Genomic DNA, 21,726 nt, shown 5'->3' with positions numbered 1-21,726 from the left:
CTGGCATACAGCAGCCTGTCAGCTCCTAACACATTCCTCTGTGTGTCTCCTCTCTTTTATCTACAGATACCACAGTGTCATCACAAAAAGGTAAGACAGCACTCCATCAGTCACCTGTGGATCCCCATACATTTTCAGATGGGTGGCATGTGGGTGTGTGTTGCTCTGCGTGTCTGTGTGTGTTCTCAGTCTTTGCTAATGAGATGAAAAACATTTCACGGCGTTGTTGATGTTGATTTGAAATTGAGTCATTCAGTGTTTCTGTTACAGAACAATCTGTTTGATTACAAAGTCAATCACTCACACCCACTGACACCTAAGACTAAATTATCCCGCTATCCTGCAATGATAGACAGCCCACAGTCTGTTTATGCATCGCTTTCTGTAAGTCTCATGTTAAGACTAATCACAGTTCTGTTTAGACTCCTCCACACTTTCATGTGTATGTTAATGTGAGGTTGGGGGAGGTGATTGTTTTGCATAGTGGATCTTCGGGGAGAGACAGGAGATGTAAGAGGGGGAGATGTTTGTAGGAATGTACCTGTGGGCTGTTTTGATTTTGTAAGATGATGGGGCCACACAGTCAAAATGTCTAAACAGCTCCGGGGGTTTGTTCTGAGTGGCAGCCTGCAGGTGTATGCACCAAGCCGTCCCGGCCCTCCACTCCTCGTAGTGGAGATACAGTAATGGCAGAGGGTGTGTCACGCTCTGTGATTGCAAAGCAGGAGCAGACAATCAGTCAGGAGCACTCCCTGCTGATTTTGTTGAAACTTTCTTTGATTCCCTGCTGTGCTTATAAGAACTTAGGTGTTCTTTTCTACGAGCTCTTACCAGAGCAGAACAGAACGCAGGTGAAAATATTTTCATTGTCACCTGCATCTGATATAATGTGCACGACATGTATATATGAAAAACCTTAACAGCAGGAGTGTCTTTGGGAACATGGCAACATCTTTTCACCTTACTAAGCTTCAGATGTATTGAAGATGCTTGTGCAGTGCAAGCGGCATTGATGGAGTACATCTGCGTGACAGGTTACATTTAGTGCGCCCTCACCCACACACGCACAGACACACATACCGTTGTGAGGCCTATATATGTGATGACTATGCGGTGTACGATGTTGTCAGATGAGCCTATAAAGGTAAGTGATGTGGGTTGTCCGAGCTTCACTCTCTGATGAATGTTGAAGGGGAGCAGAGGCTGGCGTGGTGTACATCATCCCTCCACACTGCCACACACGCATATGCTTCTGAATGAGAGGGAGATAAGTAAGGCCACACAACCCTGACAGTGAATGAATGCTCACTTTTGTTGGCCTGCGTGTGTCCATGTCTGTGTCAGATGTTTCTGTGTTTGTATGTCTTCCTTTTCTTGCCCGTGCAATATGTCCAGTTCAGTCTGTTGAGTCAGAAGCATCAACAAAAACATTCAGTGTCTCTCTGCCCCAGACATTGAGAGCGCTGCGGAGAAAAATAGCCCACCATATTCATTCATACACTGTGAGTTATAGATGGCTATGCAGCTATGACAGTGCTGTCGGTGCTGAAGAGCCATGGGGCCTTGAGGCACAGATAGGGTCCATAAACCACGTGTTTGTGTGTGCACATCTCTGAAAAGACTGGCACATAAGTGTGTGTGTGTGTGTGTGTGTGTGTGTGTGTGTGTGTGTGTGTGTGTGAGAGAGAGAGTGTGTTTTCCTGTGTTGCCTGAGCATGAAAGATGGAGAAAGCAGGACATTTGTGTGCACTGGCAATGTCAACTCCCCACAGTCTCAATTATGTTAATATTCAACATGAGAGATGTGGGTCTCACATCTGTTCAAAGAGTACAATGCTACAGTACACATGTTAGATTGAAGGGCAGCGCACAGTATTTAGGCCCAGGCAGTAGTCAGGCTGTGGTTGAATAACCTTTACTGTTGTTCTCCACTAATATCATGATTAATACAGGACCTCATTATAACGTGACCTTATTCTTTAGTTCTCCACTGCTGTGGAACATCCCCACTATCAGCTCCCCTACCATGACATCCTTTATCCAACACCTCTCCACCCCCTTACACTCCTCCTCCCTCTCCTGTGCCAAATGAAGTGTATTTATGGCACCTGTGTTGGAAAAACAGTCTCTAGGAGACGTCCCTCTAATTTCATTTTCAAAATGCCAGCAATAAATTTATCAAATGGGCTGAATCGAATCGGAGTCGCATGCAGTGCCATCCGTCATGGGCTGTCCCTCAGGGGCTTGTGGGCGTACTTAAGCCAGCCAAAAACCTCTGCTGGCAGGAGAAAAAGACTGAGTGTTGAGAGGGGAGGGGGGGGTCCTGGTAGGAGGCAAACCAAATGGATGCACTGGAGAAATATGCTGAGAACAAAGATGTGTGTGCATATCTTTACGTTCTTACAAGCATATGTGTGGCCGCATGTGTGTGCGCAGAGGTCAGCGCTAATTCGTCAACACCGAGGAGCCTCATGCCGGAATCTCAGTTAAGCACTTTGGCTGTCAATGTGTCAGTGTGGTAATTGATTAATTGCAACACAAGTTAATTGATTGTTTTGCTCGTTTTTTCATTTGTAAATCCTCTCAGTTCAAACACCACTTTGAGCTCGATCCCATCCCATGCCTCTGAAAACTGCAGGTTCACACGCTCTGTGCCCTCTCATTCCCCTCCCATTTCTCACTTCCTCCTGCTCTGTACCTGACTTTGGCACCTTTGCCTCTCTCTTTAAATGCCTTTGTCCCTGCTTTCCATTTGTTCACCTCTCTTTCCCTCTGCCTATCTTTCCTTCTCCTCACAGCATTTATCACTGTGCAGGTTAAGCCAGGCGTGAGTGAGGGTAAAGCAGCTTAGTGCTAACAGGGCTAATGAAGTCAGGCCCCGTATTCCTCTGACGGGGATCAGTGGCGCTACTCTGTGAAGCCTGTCAGCGTTTAATGATTAGATGAAACATTCAGACACCCGCGACGAGAAGACAGGCACACTGATATGTGCTAATACCCAACCGTGGTCTCTCTTACGCGGATCCAGAATCATTTATGCATGTGCACGTGCTCACTACGCAGACACATACAATACACCCTCACGTGTGCATGCACACATACACTCCCACTCCTCCTGCTTTGCAAAGGTGTTGATTTAAGACATCGAACATGACATCAAGGGTATACACAGCAAAGTGATTGGAAGACAACGAATGACAGAAAGATTCAGAGACGGCAATCTGGCTATTGATTCCTGCTATGTGCAGGAAGGTGGAGAAAAAAAGTATGCTGCATGAGAGATTTACCCCTCGCCTTGATGAGCAGATTGTAAACAACTCCACACGCTCTACTCAAGATGCATGCTGTGATCCATGATTTTTCACTGCTTCTCAATTCTGCGAAAAAAAAAAAAAAAAAAAGCGTGATAGATGATCAGTCAGAAGGCCAGCTTCTCGAAACCTTTTTGAACATTTCACGATTCATCTCTGATTCTTCCTAAATCCCATTAGATTAAGTTATCCTTCTCCGTGCACACGCATGGCAGCTTAATGTGTGCCCGTGCTGGGATGTGTGTTGTTATTGTGTCAGTGTCAAAGTGGGAGGCTGTTTGTTTCTGTGTTTAAATGCTAAACCAAGAAATGGAGTGACAGAGGCAATGGTCGGGTCAACAAGCTGCCTGTTTGTCAGATTGAAAGGGTGCCTGCGAGGGCTTGGCTGCTTCTTGCCCTATTAGCTACACATGCTAATTTACCTGTCAGCTATCATCTACACAAGGAAATTACACTCTTCACAACTTCTCTCTCTGTTTCTCTTTCTCCGGTCCCCTTCTCTCGAAATCTCCAGATCTCTCCCTCATTACATTTTTTGCTCAATTGGAAACATCCTCTGCCCTCACACCAGTAATTTCTCCCTCAAGTCAAAGTACCTGTTTAGCTCCATGTTGAGGGATCTTAAGACAGGATTTGAATGAAAGGTATGTGCATTTCTGCCAATGTGCGACTGCTGCTCCCAGGCTCTCGTGTATCTCTTGCTTTGCAGAGACTCCTGAAAAGCACTCTGGGAAACTACTTGAAAGTATAGTTTTACAAGGAAACACTTCCTTCACATCCAAGAAGCTGAATCACAGCAAAGCTGCCATGAAGAGAAGTAGACTATAAGCCAGCTAGTTCAGATTTCTTCTTTTACTTGTGTCACACACTCTCAGCCAAAATATCACTTAGGACTGAAGGCTTTACGTCGCATGTAGAACATAATGCTGTGAGTTTAATACAGATGTTTATGTTCTGATGCACACTGTGCAGATCCCATGCAGTCTCATGGTGAATCTGCTTAAACGGATCATTGATAAGGAGTGTTATCTTGTGCCTGAGGCTGTTGAGAATTTTCGAGCCTATCAATAATTTACCTTCAACTTGTCTTCCTCCTCTTGTGATGGTTTACTTTAATAACTAGCTTAAGGCTACTTCTGATAGTACAGCACAGACTTAAAAAGAACACATGTGAGTGAGAGTTAAGGATATCTTTAACCTAAATACAAACAACGCCGAGTGGGGAAACTAGACTACTGTTTTGGCTTATTTTCCCTTTAAATGACCACATCATTATCTAACACAACATTTAGAAATTCACATAATCAGTAACTGATAATCACAATGCAGTAAACATCGGGATCTTCTCAACTATTAACAGCCTCGTAAATCGAGCTCCAAAAAGCCTCTCTGACACTATCGCCACATCAGACTGTGATGGGATTGCACTGTTGTTCAGAGATATGATAATAAACATTAAGTTAACTATTAGCTAGAGTGTAAATAATGATGTGTAAGAGACTTAATCTGGGCTAATAAAAGAAGTCATGCAATTACAGCCTCATCGTGCTCTCCTGATGCTGTGGAGGTGTTCAGTGGATGAGGTGGTGGAATTGGTGGTTGTTACCTGAAAGCTGCCATTGCAAAATCAACCTCTGAAGTTCTTCCCAAGGGTTGAAAAATGTCATCCAATTTAGCTGTTTAGCAACAGATTGTGGCCATGAAACAAAAACAAAAAAACGCTTCACCCTCGCTATTAATGAGACTCAGATCCATTTTTTAACTTCATTATGCATATTTCCATGTCCTTATAATACAACATATCAATATGTTGTTTGGCCATTAATTTGAAGCTGCTGTGATAATTGCAGAAGTGATTGTGGTGGTCGCCTAGTAGCAACAGTTGTGGTACAAGTAGAATTTAATAGTGCTAATTGCGCTTAAATATTGATGTTTGTAGCACTGTTTCACATAATTTAAGGTTTTACAGCTATCACCATGTATGAGTTGTAGTACAGAGTAAAAGTGTGCATCAGCTTGCGTGTCGGCACTAACACTGGACTAAGAAGTAATGTAAAATAATATTTATACTATATTACGTCATACTGAATTTCAGTCTTACAATAAAGGGAATCAATATCCAAGCGCCCTGTGTATTCCAGTGTTATCATTTTGTAGCCAGTAGGCTTTAAAAGCGGGTCTGATCCTTTTTTATTAAAAACAAAAAGGATCAGACCAGCTGCATAAGTTTGTCATTATTAATTAATCACTTCATTTGTTTCACACAAAGATAATGGTAATATAAAAGGGTGGGATCAGTCTCTTAAAAAAGGATAATGGGCTTAACCTTCACAACTCTGAGTGTACGTTATGTTAAGGCAGGATTACACTAATTTATTATCTTTAATACAATTCCCTTTTAAACTGTGTCAGATGCCTTGATCCGTTGATAAATTAGACGTGTAATGAATATATTTTCATATTGCAATGATTGTTTAATTCCTGTGTTTGTTGACTTACTTGGGTGACAGTAAATACATTTACACAGTTGTTTATTTGAACAAACAATAAAGAACAAGCTGATTAATGTGGCTTGTATATGGCAACAATAATAGAAATAGAACATATCTATGTGGCGCAATGTCAGCTGACTTCCTTCACATCCTTGTGATGGCATGATATTATCATATCAGCTGAAGTAAGAGCTTTGTTGATCACATATCTGTCATGTAGTGATGCAGGTGGTGCTTTTTTTTACTTTGATTCTCAAGTTTTCGCAATCGTCTACACTCTATGTGAGTGTTAGAATAGTTTGTTATTAATGGGACACAGCGTTTTCCCAAAGATGGCACGTGTTAATGACACATTCTTTAAAGATAGCAGGGATAGCGTGCAACAACGGTCTGCACACAGCTTTTTTCATCTGAGGTTGAAAGTTGTCGTACACATTTTGCTTCTAACAGTTTTTCAGTACACAGTTCACTGTATGATTTTTATCCAGGCATGCAGCATGACTCTGTGGATGGTCTGTCGATAAGTCTGACTCACTGGATGAGCCTGCCATTGGACACCTAGTTCAGGTGGCACTCTCCTCTCCTTCCACCATCTGCGTGTTTTCAAAATCCCTGTTGCTACAGGAAACAACAACAATAACCTCTGAGCTATCAGCACACATTGCAAGTCACCCTAGCCTTAACCTTAACCTAACAGTTCAAACGTGAACAAACTAGAGGCTGTTACCTTTTCTTTCACAGGAGTTCAGCCATTTGAATGCCAGGGCTCGTCTCTCCACCTGTAAATGTTCCACCAAAACAAGTTACCTCCTCGGTACTGTTCTGCAAGGGCACTATCACTGCATCCTGAACGCCTAAGATGATTATGATTCGTTTAAAGAAATACAAACAAGCCTATTCCAGAATGACAATGCGTTCCAGGGCTGCACAGCATGAAAATGAAGTGTGGAGGTTGGCTCTTCAGCTGGTCAGTCCACCACTTTGGTTCAGACTGAAATATCTTAACAACTATTGGACGAATTGTTGTGGAAGTTTGTACAGCCATTAGTGGGCCCCAGAGGATGAAGCCTACTGACTTTGGTGACCCCTCCTCTAACACCACTGGCAGGATCCCATTTTTGATTTTTACAGAAAGGTCTCAAAAACTATTTGATACAGATTTCACTGGTGAATATCACTGACTGTGGTTATCCCCTGCACCATCTTGTACCATCTTCAGATTAATTTTGTTGCTGCCCGAAACCTTGTTTAATAACCCAAACCCCACACAACTTATGCCATTCCCATCAGCCTCAGCTGTGCAGTGTGATGATGGACATTGTAACAGCTAAACATCAATGCTCTCTTGCAACAATCTTAAATAGTCTTTTATATAAACACTACCATCAGCTTAGTTTAAATTGAATTTAAGATTTCATTCTTGTTCAAAAAGCCATGCTTTGGCTGTCTAAGACTGTCCATAACTACAACAAAAACACTGCAGATTTAATTTGATTTAATGTATTTGAACTACCATCAAGCTACTCCCATGTTTTTCTTGCTTCTTGCTTTTCGGCTTTCTTGTGTAGCATTAATGACTGAATGAGCATGTGCAAACATGCATGATTCGGATCCACCAGAGAAGCAGGATCATTTTGACCTTTATTTTTTTTTAATTCAGCTGTGTAGAGAGGAGAGAGGGGTCATTTTAGACATAATATACCCTATACTGACTCCCTTAGGCCAACTAATAAGGTTCAGCATATATGGGATTTAAATGCCAGGAGAAGACACTATAGGTTCATTGCAAACCCCTCAACTGGTGTAATTGAAATCTTTGTGACAGCATTGGTGAAAAAAAGACATTAATGATGAACAGTGTCACCTGTGCGTGAAGCAGAAAGTAGCCTTTTTCTGCAACAATGTGAAAGGCTCTTCATTATTGCTCACAAGAGGCTGATAATGCGTTTTTGTTTGCCAGACTAAACCCTGCAACATGTCCAATTGAGTGTAAGCCAGAGATAAAGATAAAGACAAAACCACACACAAAGACAGCCTCAGCAGACCCACATCTTAGACTCATTAAGTCTGTCTGGGCATTGAAACATTTCTCAGTAAAAGACAGAGAGCAGATAAAACCAGAGACAAGTATAACAAAAAGGATGGAGACAGAAGTAAACTGATCACCACGCTCTCTTATAGAATCTTGTTCTTGAGCCTCAGCTGCCAATTAGATATGAGAACAGCTTGTTCCCTTGACGGATGAACTTAATTTTGATATTCTGTGGTCTGCTGTGGAGGGTGCAGCAATGATATCACCGGTGGATGGAGTTCTTAGGCCATCCATACAGGCCAAGTGTAATTGACTATGTAGAGATAGACTGCAGCTTATCATGACTGTTCTCTTTTTGGTTGAGTGATTCCATTTAAAAGGTGCATCACCTCTGTATCTGATGGTGTGTGGCAGGTATCTGGAAGATTAGAGTATGGTTGCAAGCCCAGAGATGCTTGTGTTGCCATGTGGTGTCACCCAGGAACAGAGCTGCAGTAATCCCATGGAGCAAATAACTCTTTGTCATGATTCAACAACATGTTATTGTCACAGGACTACCTGGTCCGAGTCACTTAGATGATTCATACATCTTTGTCTGTTTACTGACAAGACACCACAGTTGGGCTCGAAGCCCTACGGGGCTGGCATTGCCAGGGAAGCGGGTGGCATATTGCACCCAGCAGGACAGCTCCTATGTAGGCCTGCCCGGCAGAGGGATTTGGCCAGCTTGGATTAGCTCAGCAGGGTGAAACAGAGGGATACAGACAGGGAGGGACAGAAAGGGAGTGGAAGACAGAGTACATCAATCTCTGCTCAGTCGCACCGACACCTGAGAAACGTGAGAAAAAGCTGCTGAGAATCATGAGTGTGTCTTGTTCATGGTGCACATACACTCCAGGGAAACATGAAACTACTTACACCTCTGCCATGTGCTATGAACTGAGAGCCACATTCATCAGCAGTGGTTAGACACATTAGATTTATCATGATATGTCGATTACATGATCTTTTGAAATACAGTACCAGTCAAACGGTTGGACACACCCTCTCATCCAATGTAGAACACGTGGACTTATGCAATGAACAAAAAAAGCAAAATATGTTTTATATTTTAGATTCTTGAAAATAGCCACTGTTTGGCTTGGTGACAGATGTTGGCATTAACCTAATCTTAACCAGTGTCCAGAGGTTGTGACCTGGAATGCTTTTCAGGGGGTAACAGGTGTGCCCTGTTAAAATGTTCATTACTGGAACTTCAAGTTTTTTCAACTACTGCAGTGATCCAGTCAAGAACAATTCAGCTAAACAAGGAGAAATGAGGATCCATCATTACCTTAAGACATGAAGGTCAGTCAGTCTGGAAAATGACAAGACCTTTGGATGAATCTTCAAGTGCAGTCACAAAAACTATCAAACGCTATGATGCACCTGGCTCTCATGAGGACCACTGCAGGAAAGGAAGACCAGGACTTACCTCTGATGCAGAGGATAAGTTCATTCCTGTTTGAAGCGTCAGAAATCACCAATTAACAGCACCTCACATTAATGCTTCTTAGAGTTCAAGTAGCAGACACATCTCAATATCAGCTGTTCACAGGAGACTACGTGAATCAGTCCTTCATGGTGGAACTGCTGCAAGAAACCACGACTGAGGGACACCAACAACAAGAACAGAATTGTGTAGGCCAAGAAACACAAGGAATGGATATTAGTCCAGTGGAAACTGTGAAGAGTGAGTAAGTGAAAACTTGGCTAACACAGCATTCTGCAGCGACATGTCATCCCATCTGGTTTGTGGGATCATTGTTTGTTTTTCAACAGGACAGTGACCCAACACACTACTCCAGGCTGTGTAAGGGCTATTCGACCAAGAAGGAGAGAGATGAAGTGCTGCATCAAACGACTCCATGATCTCCAGAGGTGAAGCCAGTAGAGTTGAGCTGGACGGCAGAGTGAAGGAAAGCAACCAACAAGTGCTCAGCCTATATAGGAACTCCTTCAAGACTGTTGGAAAAGCACTTAAGGATGAAGCTGGTTGAGAGAATAAACAGTGTGCAAAGCTGTCATCAAAGCAAAAGATATATGAAACATATTTTTCTTTGTTTGTTTTCTTTTATAGTTTTGATATCTTCAGCATTAATCTACAGTACAGAAAATAAAAGTAAAGAGAAACCATCGACTGAGAAGATGTGTCCGAACTTTTAACTGGCGCTGTAGTTTTGCCCTTTTTCACACATTTGAAATTCTTCTTTTTACATTAACACCTATAAATATCTGAGCGAAAACATGTGAATATTCATTCAAATACCCATAATGAGATAAATACATCTCCATACTCTGCAGTCAGATTAATTAAGAAGGCTTTTTCCTTCTGCAGTGCTGCGCTCTCAAACCTCATCAACTTCTCAAAGGCGTGTCACAACAGAAATGGCAGATGGGTGTTCTCAAGCCAAAAATAAATAAATAAGTTGAAATGGTTAAAAAAACACACACACACACATACACAGAAAGGAAAGCAGAGCCAGTTGCCTCTGACAGACTGCTGAGGAACCGTCTCTTTATTCTTTGCTCAGGCTGGTTCATTTTTGTCGGAGGGATGGATCTAATCCAAGAGTTTATTACCAAACTTCAGATGCAAAGCCTATTCGTTTTCTGACACCAAAGAGGGCCAAGAAAATGAATCGGGGTCTGGACGAATTGGCAACACACACACAAGCGCAGTGGGAAGAAATTTTCAATCCAGAAGTCATGCCTTCGTTCAGCTCTTCTTCAGCACTTCCTCTGATAACTGTCCTAATTTTTTTACCCTTCACACATTCATCACGCATACTGTTGAGTTTATGTTTTACAGTACAAGCCAATGCACAGACACTTTTAAGGGAAATTATAATGTTAGTGCTGTCTTCCCCTTGGCTCATGTAATAAGATTTCTATCAGAGAGGAAGACAGAAAGAGAGAGATGAGCAACCGAGTGCATATATCACATTTCAGGTTTATTTGCTGCATCAGGTAGTCAGGCCTTCTCCCAGCATCTTGGAATTCCCAGGATTCCCCCCCTGAGCTTTGAAACCAAACCCTCTAGAGACGTTTTCCATTAGAGACCATTGTAGGGGTAAGTTAAGATAACAACAGTCATTAAACAGACGTGTCACAACCAGAAGGGGGAGCAGAAATCAGTGTCTTGCAGGAAAAATAACAGTGAAGGTTTCAGGATTTAGAAAGAAAACAAAGAAGAATCATCCATTGAATAACATCATAATAAGTTACAACAGGGATGAAGGTGAGAGGAGTGGACGGTCAGAGCAGACATCACATCTCTTCGGGAATGTTGCTGTGCTTCCCTGATGCCCTGATGGGATCAGGAATTATATTTTGCCAAATGATAGCAAGTATTTGCAAAATGATTAGTCTACTGTTTAAAATAAAATGAAGGATTAATTCATAAAAATGTGTTAAGTTATTCTTTTGACATCACCCATGCATATCTTGTGGTTCCATTAAGACTGTTAAAGCCCTTTGGTCACTTTCTCATTGTGCTTGCAGGGCCTGTCTCTTAAGCTTATTTTTCGTGCCACTTCAAGTAACCATTTTACACTCAGCAGAAATCAGGATAACAAATTACAGTGCTAAGCTACGTAAGTTTCCAGTCAGCCTGTTTACCCTAGAGAGAGAAATGGCACTGAGGATGCAAGGTAGGCCCAGATGGATTATTCTAGACTAATTCCAAGCACAAATCAGCTCGCAGCCATCAATAATTCATGTGGAAGTCTTTGAAAAGTAAACACTGCTTAGCCCATTAAGAACCCGAATTGGCACAATGCCATAATGGCATGAACGCTGTACACAACTTAACTCCACATAACAGACGGTCTGTAGCCACTATAGACAAAAAATATGCTTCCGCGCTATATGGAGATCCAGTGCTCATTAGAGGAAGGAGAATCTTCAGCAGACCCATAACCAGTACAACCTGGAGCAGCATTAGCATGGAAGCGATGCTAAAGATAACAGTAGAGGGAGGCAATTAGAGTGACAGCTGGTTCTGGGATGCGTTGAGCTTTGTGGATTGATCTTAGTCAGCTTTGTTTCGGTGCACTTCAGATATAGGGGAGACCTGTGCTCTCACTCACTCAGTAAACGCACTTAGCTTCAATGCTAAAGAGGATAACACTTCCACTGCATAGGTCATTCTTGCTCTTCGTTTTCCGATATTTGCATGTCGACTTTCCCTCCTGTTTAGCCTCAGTCGGTTTTTCCTTGCTTGTATTTCATGTACTTTTTCAAGGTCTGTTTGTGATATTGAGGCTGTGTGGAGATGCTGGCTGTGCAGTATGTTTACGTAGCTTTTAGCAATTCCCCGTCCTCAGCAGTATAATTCCCAGATGAGCAATGAAAGACAGGGAGCGGTCTCTGTCTCTGTCTGTCTAGGATGCTCATTAGATAAAGAGGAGGTTCATGTTCTGTACTTCCACCAGTGGTATTACAGGCTGTTTGTCTGGCTGTATATTTCTCTCTTTCTTGCCATCTTTCTCTCATTTTGAGAGAAAGACAATGCTCTGGAGATGGTCTTCTCAGTACAAACAGCATCTGTCTGTGAGAATAATAACATCTATAATCGTTCCCCAGAGTCAGCAGTGGAAAACACATTTTCTCTTTCTTTTTTTTAAACTTTGCAACACAAAATTTTAGATCTGTGACTCAGAGACACCACACATTGGATTTCCTCTAAATGTTTCGAATTATCAGTGATAACAAGACATTAGCTTGCATTTGACACACTCTCTGGCTCATTTTATTTTTTCTCCTCCCTACATCTTCTGAAGCATAGCTTATCAGTCCGCCAGATGGGATTACATGTGCGGTTGAACCTGAAAGTCTTTGCAATAGTATTTTTCTAGTTTTAGAATGTGTGGCACTCATTCCTTTCCTTTAACCCCTGCTTGGAAGATGCAAATAGTCTCTGAACACTACCCTCTAACAGGTAGAAATCAATCAGCCCATTCTTGGGGGGAGCAACTCATCTTCAAAACAGCGTATGCGAGGCTAAGGTATTTTCGCATAGGATCAGATCTTTATGGCAGGTTGTCAGGCATATGGATTTATGTCTGAATGCAGTGAGGAGTTAGCTAGAAAGAGTTCCCAGGTGGATTAAGTGCTTACTTTGTACATGCATGTAAGTACGTTTGCGTTTTCTTACAGGTGAGTGTGCACAAGCTGGTATGTCTGAGTGAACATGTGTGTGCACACTCTGGAGTTATCACTCTTGTTGCAGCTCACTCCATTAGTGGGTAGGGATTCCTGTGCCCTGCTTCTAGCCAGAGGAGACCAATTAAAGCCATCATCCAGCGTCAGGGGAGCCGAGCTGCTCTCAGAGCCTGCGGAGCTGAAGAACAGAGGATTTAGACTGGCTCCATCCTCCTCCATCAGCTCTGTTCTGCCTGCAGACAGACAGGCAGTGTAGGGAGATTGTGGTGCATTTGTAGGTTAACTACTAAATGATACAGGTGAATCTGATGAATTCATTCTGTATACTTTTTGCATCAGTGTTTTTCTCTCACTTATTTTTCATCTGTTGTGAAGCGCATTGCATTGCATCTACCTGCATTAACATGCTTTATTCTTAAAAATGATTATACAACCCCGATTCCACTAAAGTTGGGACATTGTGTAAAACATAAATGAAACACAGTGGGACCATTTGCTTATTCTTGACATCTACAAAGACAATATGTTTAACGTTTTACTGCATCAACTTTGATTGCAGCAGTACATTTCAAACAAGTAGGGACAAGAGCAGCAAAAGACTGGAAAAGTGGTGGAACGCTCCAAAAACGCCTGTTTGGATTACTCCAGAGGTAAACAGGTTCATTGGTAACAGGTGATAGTATCATGATTGGGTATGAAAGGGGCATCCTGGAAAGGCTCAGACGTTCACAAGCGAGGATGGAGCGAGGCTCACCACTTTGTGAACACGTGATTGTATAAAGATATTACTACATGGGCTCAGGAACACTTCAGAAAACTGTTGGTGAACACAGATCATTAGCAAATGATCACACTCTGTTTTTGCCGAGGTTTTGCATTGAGTCCCAACTTTTTTAAGATCAGGGTTGTAATTATTACTATCATTGTCTTCACAATCCACAGTCACAAGAGGCTGGGTTGCAGCATACATAAGCAGAGGGTCAGGTCAGTCTATTACAGGGTCAGCACATGTTAAACAAGTGATCGCTGTTTTGAGTCTCCAATCCAGCACCTTTGGCCTCTTTGAGGTTGTTGACTTTTCCCACAGGCTTTATGGGTAATGCATACCACATAAATCCTAACTTTCTTACACTGTAATTCCACTTCTTTCAACAATAGGGAAAAAAAACTAGAATGCGTACATTTCTCTGCTTTGAATCTTGACTTTTACTTGCTCCCAGTATTCATAAGTATGAAATTCCGTCCTACTTTGGTAACGTCAGACTCTCTTTTTTTCATGAGCTCATTTCATTAAACCGACAAAAACTTCATGATTTAAAAGGAGATGTTTTCATTGCTATGAGAATGCTCGCTTGAATACTTTTAAAACATTCACAACTCCTTAATAGAAATGCAGAAAGAAGGAGCAGAGACTCAGCACAGTTTCAGGCCTTCCCAGTGGGTGTTATTATTGTGTGGTTTTCCTGCAGCCTTCCACACTAATACTCCTCTCGTCAGTGATGCTCGACCATGCTTCGGGGCTTTGTTATAGAATGGAGGCCAGAGATGTCATACCCTGTTACAAAATAAGGCACCAAAATATGAACTCCCTCTTACCTTCTCCACCCCTCCATCCCCTCTCCCCCCTGCCCTGGAGATCACTGCCGTGGAAATAAAACCCACTCCGTAGTGCCTGCTCAGTAGGTAATAACTCGCTGTTCAGATAAAGAGCTCCATTCATTAAAGTGGCTGCTCTCTTTCTCCACACGAGTGACACCTATCCCCCGGGAAGGCGGCGGTGAACTGCAGGGTTGAAGCTACAGGCAGAGCCTTCACCGTCCCTGATTGCCCCCCCTCTGAGCTGTTAGGTGGAGGAGCCTAACCACCGCTACGCCTGCTCCCTGAGCCTCATTCTCCATCCGATCTCCATTTCTTTCTGTGGGAATCCCTGATCTTTTTTTAAACTTCATCCTTCATTCCCCTGCCCTCTTCTTAATACACTAACTCATTGCCTCTCTTATCTCCTGCGCCTGCTACTGCTTTCACCTGCACATCTCCATCTGCTGCCCTAATCAGACCTCTGCTTCTTTTCACCCAATCACATCCATGGTTTCCCCCTCACTCGCTTTGCCTTTCTCTTGCCCACGCTCCATCATCAGCTTTGATCATTTTTGTATCTCCTGTCCATCCTCCCCAATGTCTCTCCTGTTCTGTCTCTTCGTGTCTGTGAGGTCCCTCAGCACTGTAAGTCACTGATGCGTATACTGGTCAGAGGTACTCATGGGTAATGTGTAGATCATTCATCCTCTGGACAGGTATGTAATAGAGGTGGGACGAAGGGGAGAAGGGGGACAGTGGGAGATCTCCTGAGGTATGAGAATCAATTTCATCGGGAATCACAGGAGCAAAGAAGCAGAACCTTTTTCTCTTTGGGCCCCTCACTTTCTTTCTTTCTCTGTCTCGTTCTCTCTCTTCCTCTCTCCGTCTTCATTTCCCCGCTCTACTATCTCCTTCCTCTCTGACTGCTCGTACAGATCAGCTCACAAGGCTCCCTAGCATTGCACCAGCCAAGCAGCAGGATAAATCCCTACACAAATTAGAACACAGAAGCCATTATTTAAGTCAAACCCTTCTCTTGGCTCCAGCAAGAAAATTATAGTCCTGTGTTCTGAACTGCAGAACAAAGGAAACAAACTCTCTTTTCTCCCTTCCATCATATCTCCCCAGGCACAGTAGTGCATCAGAGCAAACCAAGAAGAGAGAGAAAGGGAGAGAAAATCCCACTGAGATAGCCCGTCTGCCGCTACTAAAGCCGGCCATAGCCAATGGCCTGCTACACTTGTACCAGAGAGCCAGTGGAGACAAACAGCAGTAACCTGCACACCGGCTCTTTCAGTCACCTGTGAAATAGAGGTTTGGTTGAAACAGCCCGACATGCATGCACTCGGTACCTGTAGCAAAGACGTGCATGCTAATGTCTTTAATGGCATGACCATTCAGCACAGGTTCTACTCCATAAACTGAAATGAATGACTATTGGCTGACTAACACACACCGTTTGACCTGGCACACTGGAGGAAACGATGATGTGGAAGACAAGGAGAATTGCTCATCAATCAAGACCACGGCTGGTCAGGCACTCTCATCTTGTAGTAGTAATGTTCAGCGAATTGATTATGGAATGATGAGGTGGAGTAAAATGCTGCGTCTCACGCATTTATAGCACACTGAACATTTTTTTTATTTATGGTGGCCATAAAAGGTTTGCACAGATGTTAATGCTTCTACACAATGCCCACAATGGAGTGTCAATTCTGTGTATTATCTCTTGTTTGGGAAGGAGACAGTGATGAAGTGAGATAAAGAATGTGTGTGAATTAAGAAGAGAGAGACAGAGAGAAAGATAAAGTGAGTGAAAGACACAGAGCTGAGGGAAGTTCTGCTGAGTGGGTTTTCCACTCTACCAGTACAGAAATGATGCATAACTCCACAGTATGCCCTTTAATTGGTGCTATTAATATCAGTTAAAGTTTTAATACCTATTTATTAAAACTTAAACTTTTTTCTGGGGCCTAATGTGAATAGAATTATGAATCTCAAGGGCTGTGCTCTATAAAAAGACTCAGCCATAAATTATTAATGCTCAACCACTTCATCTGCAAGATCTCACTCCGACAAGATTTGTTGAAAAGGAAATAGCCCAAAGGTCTAATATTAGGATGAATTTTCAACATTAAACATTGGCGAGTTCCACTGTAGATGTCACTTCCACATTGCTAGAAAGTTCTAGCAGCATCTTGAACCTACTCATCATTAGCTTCGTGCAACTTGACAGGAGATCTCTATAATTTGGTCTTGTATAAACTATAAACAGAGTGTGGAGGCAGACAGAGAGGAGTCCTAATGTACACAACAGCCTAATTTGTCTGTTTGTATCATTAAAGTCCTTTCCTCTGTCAGATAGCGTGTGATGTGAAAAGCCTTCGCACTTATCTGCTGGAAAAAACAGCAATATATACAGAGAAACATTTTGGGAAGGCACAGATCCAGTTATCCACTGTTATTAGAATTAATTATGGTTCAAAGATTAGAAACTTTCTGCTCTGACAGTGAGTCCGCTGTAGTTTATAGTTTGAACATTGCAGAAAAGTTTTTAAGTATATTCAGGGAGCAGCGGAGGCACCAGCAGTCTGAAGTGCCTTCATATAGGCGGAGAGGGGAAGATAAAGGGAGCAGATAGAGGACAAGCAGAACAGAGAGGCAACACAGTAATATGGGTTGTATTAGCATGAAGAGCGGAGGGACATCAGGGATGGCTCGAACCAGCTGGTATTTACGAAGCCTGGTCTAACCTCTAAGTCGGTCTTTGTTAAGACCAGCCTTCAGAATGGACTTCACCAAGCTTCAGCCTAGTTTTAACTACGCTTGGTCTTAGTAATGCAAATTCCCATGTGTCTATGGCTTTTTCCAGTGTCCCGCAGCAGAAAGTCTGCTTTGTTAAAAGGAAAGAGCGTATTTCTTTCCACCAGTCAACAAGCGATTCTTCCCCTCTGCTCTAATCACACACAGAGCTGATCTTTATAATAACTTCATGAATTTCTAACGTAAAGCTTTATATTTGTTCCATTGCTTCTTTTGCAACAGTGAAGTTAAAAGGGCACATATTGCCTTGTGTGATGATCTCACAGGCATCTCAGCCAGCGTTTGGTAACTGAGGAGACCAATTGCTGTAATTTTGAAAGTGCAATGTTTTCCCATTCTTGCTTGATATACGATTTCAGCTGCTCAGCAGTTCATGGTCTCCTTTGTTGTATTGTACGTTTCATAATGCTCCAAACATTTTGAATGGGTGACAAGTGGGGACTGTAGGCAGGCCAGTTCAGCAGCCAGACTCTTTTACTATGGAGCCTTGCTGTTGCAGTACATACAGAATGTAGTTTGGCATTGTCTTGCTGAAATAAACAAGGCCCTCCTTGAAAAAGACACTGTTTGCTTGGCAGCATATTTTGCTCCGAAACCTGTATATGTGGTTCAGCATTAATGGTGCCTTCACAAATGTGCAGGTTAGCCATGCCATGTGCACTAATGCACCCCCACACCATCACAGATGCAGGCTGTTGAACTGTGCTCTGATAAACCGGATGGTCCCTGTCCTCTTTAGCCTGGAGGATGCAGTGTCCATGATTTCCAAAAATAATTTCAAATGTTGACTTGTCAGACCACAGGACAGTTTTCCACTTCACCTCAGTCCATCTTAAATGAGCTCAGGACCAGAGAAGGCAGTAACGTTTCTAGATCTGGTTTATACACGGTTTCGTCTTTGCATGGTAGAGTTCCAACTTTTAGCGATGAACTGTGTTCACAGATGATGGTTTTTGGAAGTGTTTTTTCACCCAATCATGTAACTAACCTGTTGCCAGTTGACCTAATTTATTGAAAAACAATGAAACTTCTGAGTTTCAACATTTGGCAATTGTCTTCAGGCTATTTTGAATTAAATATGGGCTTTTGATGTTTTGCAAATCATCATGTGTAAGTCCTATTGGTGTAAATGAGAATAATACATGCCCCTATGGACAATAGAAAGAATTAAAGATGTTGACAGTTAACATTTTGCAGGTACTTTTGGCGTTTATGATGATTTGTATTAGACAGTTGTCAGATAATGGTACAACTTTAATGGCTTCTGTTGCGTTCTGTTGGTTCTCTTCACCACTGTTGTGATCACACTTTACAAGAGCTAGCTCAATGTTCAGTTCACACAGATTAAAATGAAGCAGCTCATGTTCATTTCTTCCATTTTTTAGTTTTTTAATGAGCTGTAAATGCTGCGAGTTTGACTGGGGTGGAGGAATTTTGGGGCTGTTTGTTCGCGGTCTTACCCTTTGTTAGCGATTTCTTGTGGTCGTCATGCAGTCGCAGATATTTCCCAAGAGTGGTCAAACTCGTCTGTTTCAGATTCGTTCCAGATGTGGCCGACGTTCAGACTTGTTTTTCCACACCCGACGGTCAGAATTTGCATAAAAATGTGAGATTTATTCTGTTGGAGTCTGTGCTGATTTGTTTAGAAAACTCCCTCAAGTATTCATAGCTGTGTCTGAATTTTTTCATGTCATGTCATTTCATTTCATGCTCTGACTCTGATTGGCTAGTACTTGTTGCCTTAATTGGTTGAGTTGATTAGTTTAAGGCACAATGTGAGAAATTGGTCAGGGTCAAGGTAACAGTATCAGGGTAAGCCAATCAGAGGCAGAGTCGACTGGGTCATGCCTTGCTGTTAAACACAGTGAGCAGTTCACTAGTCGCACACGGATACGTTCAGTTCACCCTTTACTAAAAATATTTAACGCACTCATGCACAACACTGCCCATCACCTCATCCACTATCACACATCGAAAAGTATTTAATTGACACGCCTGGTTAAACTTGCAGGCACAATGGCACTTGCGTCCCCCACGCTCTACTTCCTTACCTCTTTTCTTTCTTGTATCCTCACCCAACCCCCGCTATTCTATTTCATCATCTGCCTCATAGTGGTCCCCTGCACCTCCATCTTCACCTCATGGTTTCAGCTGGAGAGTATGAAATGAAGCTTGTATAATTAAATATTAACAGCCTGCTGATGAGGGGATTGAGAGTGAGGGTGGGAAGAGAGGCACACCACTGAATCCTCTGCCCTACTTCTTACTGTTAATGTCCACTGGGAATTATTCATGTATCAGCTAACCTGCACTGGCACCTAAGAAGGCACAGGGGTACCAGTGAGCAGTGCCAGAGTGGCACTGAGTGAGCCAGGGTCAATCAACATTAATAGAAATCCTATTGGGGGAATAGAATTCCAGGGTAGAGGGAAGCTTTCATTATTAATTAGCCTGTCAGATGCTGTTCTTATCTGTTTGGATGAGAGTGTTCAAAAGGGAAGCGGCTGCAGTATAAAGTTTTCGCTATAGTGCAAATGGAAAGTGAATCGGTAGTTGTCAACATGCCAGTGTCTCGGCAGTGTGGACCAGAGATGCTGAATTTATTATTTAATTCAGGAGTGAATCAGTTAGCTCATATTGTAACACACTTGTACACAACACGCAAAACATGGCTGAATTATTAATCCTTTATAAGATGCTCATGAAAAATTCGGAGCCCGAACTTATACCCAGAATTTGATGTTGGCAGTCATGAATAAAGCCAGATGACTTTTTATGAGGAAGCGCTAATTTTAATCCACTGGCTATTATCGTAGTTGTCTTCAGCCGACTCGCAGCTTAACATGCACTAATAGCAGAGGAAAATGTGTAAACCCTCCTGTGGGACAATAGATGTTCCAGTTTTGGTGTTTGTTGAGGCATTAACATACACAAGTCCTCATAATCTCAACAATTAGACTTGATTAAACCAGGGTTTATGCAGTATCTGAGGAGTGCGAGTGGATCGGCATAATGCGCCATGGTCTCTTAGTTTCATTGTACATCATCATAATGTGTTACAAAGATGAGATTTTAGTAATGGGTCCCTCATTATAATGTGAAGCATTGAAATACATGGTAAACTTCAGGCAGAGTCTGTGCTGAGTTGTGCTTTCAGTTTGAGTGTTAGTGTTGCGTAGCATGCTTAAGCTCTCTCTGGTACTCATTCTGGTCCAGTCAGGCCATTAGAGACCTCTCTGCTCACACCTCACAGAGCAGAGTCTGTGTTTATGTGTGTGTGTCGGTGCTCTGCGCATGCAGGGTTGTCTTTAAAAGTGGACAGGGGCAACGTTCCCCGCCACTGCCCCTTAATTTCTCTCTGTGAAGATATCCATGTTCAGAGTGAACGCATCACGCAGCTCAAGGAGGCCGTGAAGCAATTAGGGCTCTCTGCTGCCCATGGCATGTCAGCTCCAGTAAATAAAGCTCCCTACAGCCCCGGGCGAGCTATGACGGGAGACAACACAGAACAGACTTCAACTCCAGCCGCTCCTGGAATTCAAAGCGATGAACACCCACTAACCTTCTCCTCCTTTGCACTCCTGCTCGGCTGAATCACAGAACCTCGTGGAGGGAGTGGGAGGTGGACAGTGGCTGTGTGAGCTCGTGTGGAGTGTGTGATCTTCCATCTAGAAGTGACCACCCAGTGAGGCTAATGGTCCCGGTGCTTTCTGCATCTCCAGCTGTGTGAGCAGGTTAACCAACCCACGCACAGCATCTATGGCACGACAGACTTGTTTTGGTTTCACTCCTGCTTTATTCCCATAGCTTTCATGTATTTCTTAACTCAGTGAAGTGGATGCTTTGGTTTTTCATGCTAAACCTGGCTGCCTGGGTGAGCGCTAACGTACGAAGACATGATGAGAGATCAGTCTACCAGTAATGACAGATGACCTTCTCCATCTTTCACCTGCTGCCCCTGGATGATTACCATTTATCTATGCAGACAAACACGCCTGCCATCCACACACACACACACATGCACACACACCTCCTCATGGTGCAAAGCAAGTAATTATCCCGCCCTGCGTTTTTTCTGAAGGGCCACGAACTCACCTCAAACTCCAAACTCAAATTAGCTGATGAAAGTCCTGCGTGCCACGACAGATTTGTCCCCCTTTGGAGTTTTAAATTCCAATTGTGTTCATTATTTGGTTTTTAAACGCCTCCTGCGCCCCACAGGAGGCCTTTATTATCTATAGTCTAAGGAACAAAGTTGAGCCAGAGAGAGAAAACACAGGGAGAG

At 42.8% G+C, this 21,726-nt stretch overlaps 1 protein-coding gene across 1 annotated transcript in view; it reads left to right on the top strand.

Moving 5' to 3' along the window:
* LOC143326924 (cadherin-4-like) overlaps positions 1-21,726 on the top strand; it is a 228,192-nt gene that overhangs the window by 104,572 nt on the left and 101,894 nt on the right. Inside the window, exon 3 of the mRNA XM_076740975.1 lies at positions 67-90. Within this exon, the coding sequence (XP_076597090.1) occupies positions 67-90 (24 nt within the window). The remainder of the gene's footprint in view (positions 1-66; positions 91-21,726) is intronic.

The sequence above is a fragment of the Chaetodon auriga genome, chromosome 10 (genome assembly GCF_051107435.1).
Source record: "Chaetodon auriga isolate fChaAug3 chromosome 10, fChaAug3.hap1, whole genome shotgun sequence".
NCBI classification, from domain to species: Eukaryota; Metazoa; Chordata; class Actinopteri; order Chaetodontiformes; family Chaetodontidae; genus Chaetodon; species Chaetodon auriga.
This window is presented reverse-complemented; position numbering and strand designations above follow the sequence as displayed.